This window comes from Aplysia californica, unplaced genomic scaffold, assembly GCF_000002075.1.
Source record: "Aplysia californica isolate F4 #8 unplaced genomic scaffold, AplCal3.0 scaffold00056, whole genome shotgun sequence".
Lineage (NCBI taxonomy): Eukaryota > Metazoa > Mollusca > Gastropoda > Aplysiida > Aplysiidae > Aplysia > Aplysia californica.
In genome coordinates this window covers 1801953-1809967 of record NW_004797326.1, presented here as the reverse complement: position 1 = coordinate 1809967, position 8015 = coordinate 1801953, and the positions used below count along the sequence as shown (strand labels likewise).

Below are 8015 nucleotides of genomic sequence, written 5' to 3'. Positions count from 1 at the left end.
GGGGGGGGGGGTGTAAAAATATACCAAATTTAAAGTAATTTCAGGGAAGTGGTGGATGGAGAGATGGGATGGGGGAATGGTTATGATGGTGATTGCTGGGGTTCTGATGATAATGCTAATGGTGATATTGGCGACAATCTGGTGGAGGGGAATTCTGTTATTAGATTTTGCTCCTGGTGAACTTATTGTTGGTAATAATAATGACGATGGTAATGATCTTGATGACGTCAAATATGGTTACAATGACAGCAATGGAGGTACACAGAGGATGATGATGATGATGAAGATTATGAGGAGACTGACGAAAAGGTGTAAAACTTGATGATGATGAGGAAGAGGTAGAATAGGATGTTCTAATGATGATGACAATGATGGTGATGATGGTGATGATGATGATTAAGCGGAGACAGAAGAAGAAAAATGGTAAAACTTGATGATAATGGTGATGATGACAATGAATGTCCTTCTACCATAATCAACTTTATTATTCTCCTCAGAGGATGATACTGGTGATGATGACAATGAATGTCCTTCTACCATAATCAACTTTGTTATTCTTCTCAGAGCCAATGCCCCTCAGCTGCGTCAAAATTTTGATTCTGAGACTCATAATCTACGCATGCAGCTGAATAACATCCAGAGTTCCTCTGATGGATTTGATTCTAAGCTCTCTCAACTGGCTTCTCTCCTAGGTAAGATGAGAGTTTTATATGATAATATACTATCAACAAATTGCTACCTCAGAATTACAAAGTCCTATCTGCTCAGTACCTAGTTTTGAGAAATTTGACGTCAAACATTTTGAGTTTCACATGTCAAGCTTTTTTTTCAAATGCAGTTCTTTGAATATCTTGATAATGACTCCGAATAGCCTTACCGTCATATGAGCGCACGGGACACACCTGATACTTTTTCGTTGGAAGGAAATTTTGAATTTTGCCCGGGTGGCGGCCGAAGCCTACTCTTATCGATTTTAGACCACCAAGGGATCTTTAACGTGCGCAACTTGCACACGGGCCCTCCGAGATTTTTCGCCCTTGTCCGAGAAGCTAGATGTAGATCTTTCCGACCAGAAGATCAGGGGTGTGGCAGAAAGACAGCAGTTAGGAGGAGCCAAGGAGTAGCAGTAGGAAGGCTGCAGAAAGAGTCAGGAGCCCAGAGGAGGGGGCAAAGGAGGTGAGGGCAGAAAGTGGAAATGAAAGCAGACAACAGAACATTGTTAGAGATCAGGAAATGATGTGAAAGGAGACAATTTTAGAGAAGAAAATGTTTTGGTCGCTACCCGAAATCGAACCCGGGACCTTTGAATGAGAAGCCAACACCTTAACCTCTAGGCCACGAGAGCGCCCAGGACCTCCAAGATTTTTCGCCCTTTTCTGAGAAGACTAGGTATTTGATCTTACCTTTGAAAAGATCAGGGGTGTGGCTGATGGACAGCAGTAAGAAGGAGCCAGGAGGAGCAGTAGGAAGAGTTAAGAATAAAGCTGAAAGTAGTCCATAGGAAGCTGGGGGTGGAGGGAGAAAGTGAAGAGGGATGGAAGGAAAAAATTGAGATAAAAGGAGATGACAGAACAAGACTGGAGCACTGGAAAAGAGGTGAGAGGGGAAAAGTTTAGAGAAAAAAATGGTGTTTGTTGCTGTCAAGTTTTGATCCCTTGACCTTTTGAATGGGAGGCGAACACCGTACCTCTAGACAGTGAGAACCCCCCTGAAAGAGACTAAATTGCACCAGATAAATAGATATGACAAAAAAAAGAAAGAAAATTATAAGATAATAAGTAATTATAACAACAATTATAAGATATCAAAAAGAATTGGCAAGATAATAATGGAGTATAACAAGAAATAATAAGAGGTAATAAAAGGAAATGTCAAGCTATAAGAGATTATAACAAGAAATGAGTAGATAACAACACGTTTGTTTGAATAAAAAGAAATTTATCAACCTGAAAACTTTCATTTAGTGCAGGGGAAAAGCGATATACACAGACAGAAACAACAGAGAGAAAGAAATATCAAGGTAATAATAATAACATGCAATGACACAATATTAGTGAGACGTTACTTGATGACAGCTGAAAACGACAAAGTAATGAAGAGAAATGACATGATAAACACAGGCTATATTGTGATATAACTGGAATGGACAGAATAGTAAAAGATAGCAAAGAGCTGGACTCTAGCTCCCAACTGGTTGGAGCTTGGAGACAGTTTTATTCTGGGGCATAAAATGTTTAGAATCAACAAATCTCTTGATGAGGGGAGTAGCGTTCACAACGTTAAAGCTCTGTTTCTGATAAACCGTATCTTTTGTCTACTTGTGTTTACTTTCAATAATGGTCATTGTAGCTATCCTAGAAAGGACGTTTGAAGCTTTCACGATCAAATTGTGTGGACAAAGCCGATAAACGAATATTCTAATTATCTTAGAGAAGCTCCTGCACTCTTTTATCATTTTTGTAACTCAGTGGAATTGTTTAACTTTTCCAGGCCAAGTGCAGACTGCGCAGCAGAGGGCCACACAGGAGGATAGCGGGACAGGTGTCCTCAGCTCCCAGCTGCAGGCGCTCTCCGCCCTGGGTTCTGATGTGACCAACCAACAGAGCTCAGTGACCAGCAACAAACAGGCTGAGAATCTCCGAAGGGAGGCAGAGAGAGTGAGGCTGGAGACAGAGAGAGTTGAAGGTAGACACATCGGGACCTCAGTGCTTTCTTGTCCTATCTTCATTTTTAATAACTGTGAAAACAGTTGATAATAAAGAGTGAACTTAAAAAGAAGTCACATTTTCAATGTAAAAAAAAAATGGAGAAAGGACAAGAAAGCACTGAGGTCGCTACTTTGTTCAAGGCCAGCGTCCTATGGCCGAGCACTAGTGTCTGTGGTGTGGCGGACAGATGCTTTGCTGTCGCACTCAGAGGGCATGAGTTCAATTCCCGCGTGGGGAAAATTTTATTAAGTATTTCAGTGTTTCTGCGAGGACGATGCATCTCTCTCAGCCTAGGTTGGCCCTGACAGGCAGGGTCAAAGCCTGCCTCCAAATTGATCTACATGTAAATTGTGTCCATGAGGGTATAAAGACACCTACATTTAAAAAAAGAAATGTCCAAACCACCTTCTTATACATCTCTTGTTTTCCAGAGTGATCGAGCCAGTGTGGGACTTTACATGTAGGTAGTCATTTGAAAGAGTACAGTATCGCGATTTGCAAACATCTGTGCTTTCAACAGTTTTGTCATTGGAGGTTCTGTTTTTCCCCCACAAGATGATTTACACGGCTACCTGGGTGTCACCAGATAGAGTGACTGAAAACCAGATTGATCATTTTTGGATATCTTGTTGGTTCAGACTTTCACTGTGGGTGGTTGGCGGGCGCTCTGGTGTGGTTTGCTTCTTCTTTCCTATCAAACATCTATCGTCCTTATCTCCCCTTCTTCTTTTTCATGTTTGTTACTCTCTTGTAACACCTCTAATCTTCTGGCACTCATATGACCTTATGCAGTTGCGAGCGCCGTAAAACGTCTACTAAAACTAAACACGTTCACTTGTAAATGTCGGAGTACTGAGAGGAGAAGAGGTTAGATTGGATCATTATCTGCTGCTAGCAAAACTCATGCATTGTCTCAAAAAGCACGGAACCAGAACAGGAACCAAAAGAACGAAGTTCCAATTTCCTGCCAAACATCTTGTCAGCAAAAAATGAGTCACTAATCTGCTGTAGTGTCCCTTCAAAAGAAGAGATTGTGGATGCCTTTAACTCACTTGAGCCTGAGCTATTTTTCAGCCAACCTCCATTGCTGCCTGAAAGGTTTGGGGTATATTGAATCGTTAACCACAAAAAGACAGTGAAAGCTATCATAATGAAAGAATGCAGTAAAAGAAAAAAAAAAAGAAATGCTCTGACAGAAAAAGAAAACTGCGTCTGATTTGTCCGAATAGTTTTTATTTTATCAATATTTCGAAATGGTGATGTGTCATGGTTACACAATTTTTTTGGGCCCCATTTATAATAAAATCATCTATCGCAATGAGGGGGTGACAGGTGTAGTCTGTTACAGCTCAAAAAGTATAACACGTAACTTCACCAAATATTGAACAAAACGAAACAAGTGAGTCAACTGTTGGTTCACTGCTTCTTGTGACTTGTAACCGAAAAACACCGGAGATATTGATCGATAAAGTGCATCCCGTAAATACTCCGGATTAGGCCACCGAGCCGGCGGCGCATCCCGTAAATACACAGGGATAGGCTCAAGTGATTTAAGGAAATGAAGAGAGGCAAAGCGGCTGGATCTGATCACATTCCACATGAGGCCCTGAAAACAGATGCCAATGTGACGGCAGACCTACTCCTCCCACTGTTTTACCAGGATCTACAATGGCAGCAAGTTCCTAAAGGATTGGAAAGGACATCTTGTGAAGCTTCCCAAATGGGGGATTTCAGCAAGGGCAGCAACTACAGAGGAATTACTCTCCTCTCGGTACCGGGTAAAATCTTCAACAGAACCAGTCTGGAGAGAATCAGGACTGACTGCTACAGATCCGAGTCTTCGCGATGAACAGGCTGGTTTTAAGAAAAAAATCGGTCAACGACTGGCCAGCTACTTAAGTCCCGCATCAGAAAGGCACAGGCTGCTTTCATATCTTTGAATGGGATTTGAATGAAGGGTCAGGGATATCCCCCTCCCAACAAAGCTGAGAATTTAAAACTCAAATGTGAAATCAGTCTTGTATGGATGTGAGAGATGGAATGCATCTCAGACAAGCATAAAGAGGATCCAGGTTTTCTTGAACAAATGTCTGAGAAAGTTACTCAGGATCAGACGGACAAACAGTCTCACCAAGGGGGAAGTGTTTATGAGAACAAGACAGAGCCAAGTCGGAGATGAAGTGGGAATAAGGCGGTGGAGATAGATTAGACATCTCTCTCGGGAAGCTAGGCAGCCACATAACAAAGGAAGTGTTGGATAAAGAGATCAAGGGGAAGGCCATGAGAAACCTGGAGATGAATCACTGAAAATGATGTGCAGGAAAGTGGGAAGACATGGAATAATGTTAAAAAGGTAAGAGCAAGATAGGGAAAGGTGGAACATTTTTGTTCGTTACCTATATCCTGATGCAGGGTGATAAAGGCAATGATGATGATAACAGTAACGGATTATCCATAGCAATTCTAATCTCACTATACATTACTGAAAAACAGGAAAATCCTTTCTTCTCCCTTCTGTTCCAAATGACAGCACATGTGTAAATTTTGTCAGTTTATGCATTGTTTATTCTAGGATGCAAATTAAGAATTTAGTTAAACTGTGTTTTGTCTTTTATCTGAGGGTCCACTCCGTACCTCATTTTGTCAGTGCAGGGACAGAAAAAAATGTGAGGCAGCGTGGTGGAATCAGGCTGTCGTCAAAATAATTAAAATGAAGAAACTTGCATTTTTCCACAGGTTTGTGAATTTTTATAAAATTTTTGTTTTTTTGGCTCAACACCTTTCATACCCATTAAAGAACTAGTTTTTGTGTGGATTATTCTGAAAAACGTTGATTAAAGGCACAAAAAAGTAAATTTTCAGTTTTCACGGACTCTTAAGCTAATGAAATAACTAATCTTTGGCGGCCATTTTCTCACTAATTTTACCTCTGAAAACAGGTGACCCCCACCTCCTTCTTTTGCAAATATCTCGATTTGTATTCAAGATAAATGGATATTTTAAAAATCCAAATAAAGACAAGTGAACAAGCTATAAGATGATATCAATAACTCTACATGCCCAAAAATTGACGAGAGCCTGATTCCACCACGCTGCCTCACATATGTTAAAAATGTAATTGTAAGTTAAGATGGAAAATCTTATGTCATTTTCATAACCAGCGCCCCAGAATTAGCGAAATCAATGGGGAAACCGCCGGTTTAAATACAATTTAACAATTGTATGGATTTTTAACAAATCATCTATTGTATGATATTCCTGCCATCCGTTCATTGACCTTTGACCTATTCACGCATGCTGGAAAAAAGCAGACCTGATTACCTCCGCCCGACGAAAAAAAAAAAAAAGATCGGGTCGTTACTGCTTTGGTGGACACTCGGCCACGTCATTTTGAGAGCATCCTAGTAGAGGAATGAATGGCGAACCGTGCTCGCTGATGTCTCTCGCAAGGCGAATTATGCTCGCCTCGTCGATATTCTGCCTCAAGGCGAATCGTGCCTGCCTCTTCGATATTCTGCCTCAAGGCGAATCGTGCTCGCCGCGGATGTCTGTCGCAAATCTGGCTTTAAGATGATACCAATAACTCTACATGCCCAAAAATTGACGAGAGCCTGATTCCACCACGCTGTCTCACAAATGTCTGGGATTGTGTAAGTCGTAGAGTACTGACAAGATGCAGAAAGAGTTCTTGCGGAAACTAGTCTTCTTCACGCTTTTGTATTGCTGTGCATTTTCGGGTTGTTTTTTTGTAGGACATAGACGCAATGTCTCCTCTTTTTCACACTGGCTTTTTTCTTTTGGCAGAAGAAAGACGTCGTAATGCAGATCAAGGAAATCCATGCACCGTTTTGTAAATGTTTCTGTTGGCCAGACGGGGCGATGTGACTGCCCGATTCATGGGTACTGCTCACTTTTTCTCTTTTCAATGTGTATGTTAGAGATTTGTGGGGGTCACCTGTTTTCAAAGGTAAAATAAGTGCGAAAAAGGCTGCGAAAGATTAATTATTTTCTTAGCTTAAGAGTTCCTGGTAATTTACATTTTTGTGCCTTTAATCAACGTTTTTCAAGAAAATCCAAACAGAAATGAATTCTCTGATGGGCATGAAAGGTGTCGAGCTAAAAAACAAAAGTTGATAAAAATTCGCAAACCCGTGGAAAAAATGCAAGTTTCTTCACTTTGATTATTTTGACGAGAGCCTGATTTCTCCACGCTGCCTCACAATTGTGGAAAATGGGAGAAGGGCAATTGTATACCAATGCCATAACAGCTGGCATTGAAGGGTGAGGAACTGTGGATGCTTTCTGCTCCCAGTGACGAAATCTAGCTCATTGAGGGGGTTTCCGCCTCTTGAATTACCTAATTGTGTTGATAGGGGCGTTAAACCTATACCATTTTCACCATTGATTTGTGGGTTTTGATATTTCAACTCTCTCTTTCAAGGCCAACTCTGGCTGAATGGGATAAATGTCTCAGTTGACAGACTCCATAAGATAATTCCTCACCCCCCCCCCCCAGGAATCAAACTCCCATGTGTTTTTCTTGTGTACCACAATCACCAGTGAAAGATCAGTCTTCTAAAACAAACATTAAAACGTACGGAAATAGCAATGATGTGTGACCTCATTGTTTTCTGAATTTGTCCTCCGCAGCTGAACGAAGGAGACACCATCGTCGCAGGAGGCGCTTCCTTTTCTTCTAATTTCCATCGCTTTGTCCAGGTTGTCAACAACGTTGGATCTACCGTGTTGAAAGGACCATTTCTCCTTTACTGAACTTATGTAAAAGACAGTGAGAAATTGCCAAGAAAACTGGAAGAGCGGAAATTTCAAATGTGCTTGTTTTACTTGTATCTAGCTCCTTAAGAGCTCATATTGATATTATTTTAACCCCCCCCCCCTCTTAAAACACCCGATTGTCAATTTATTTTATTCAATGCGCACTTTCATTATGTTAAAGCAGATGGTGTTTACTTGTTTTCAAAAGCGTGGATAAGTATACTCAATATGAAGAGTATATCTTTTTTTTTTTGGTCTTCTGTCAAGCAGATGTTGAACAATGGTTCAGCCATCAACCAAGTAAGAAAAAGAAATCAATCTAGATATCTGTTTCTGAGACATGATGGAGCATCATCATCATCATTGCCTTTCTCACCCTGCACCAGGGTATAGGCCACGGACAAACACTCTCCACTTTTCTCTATCCTGGGCTAGATGTTATTCCATGTCTTCCCAATGATTGTCGAATTTTAAACATCTCTGGTGGTCTGTTGTTATGAGTTAATATGATACATACATACAAATATGTAT

At 40.9% G+C, this 8015-nt stretch overlaps 1 protein-coding gene across 1 annotated transcript in view; it reads left to right on the top strand.

The window, feature by feature from the left end:
• LOC101860390 (GTPase IMAP family member 7) overlaps positions 1 to 7798 on the top strand; it is a gene marked incomplete at its 5' end in the record, with an annotated part of 8665 nt that extends 867 nt beyond the window's left edge. Inside the window, 3 exon segments of the mRNA XM_005093009.3 lie at positions 565 to 692; positions 2491 to 2685; positions 7359 to 7798. Of these exon segments, the coding sequence (XP_005093066.2) occupies positions 565 to 692; positions 2491 to 2685; positions 7359 to 7408 (373 nt within the window).
• Between the last annotated feature and the right edge of the window lie 217 nt (positions 7799 to 8015).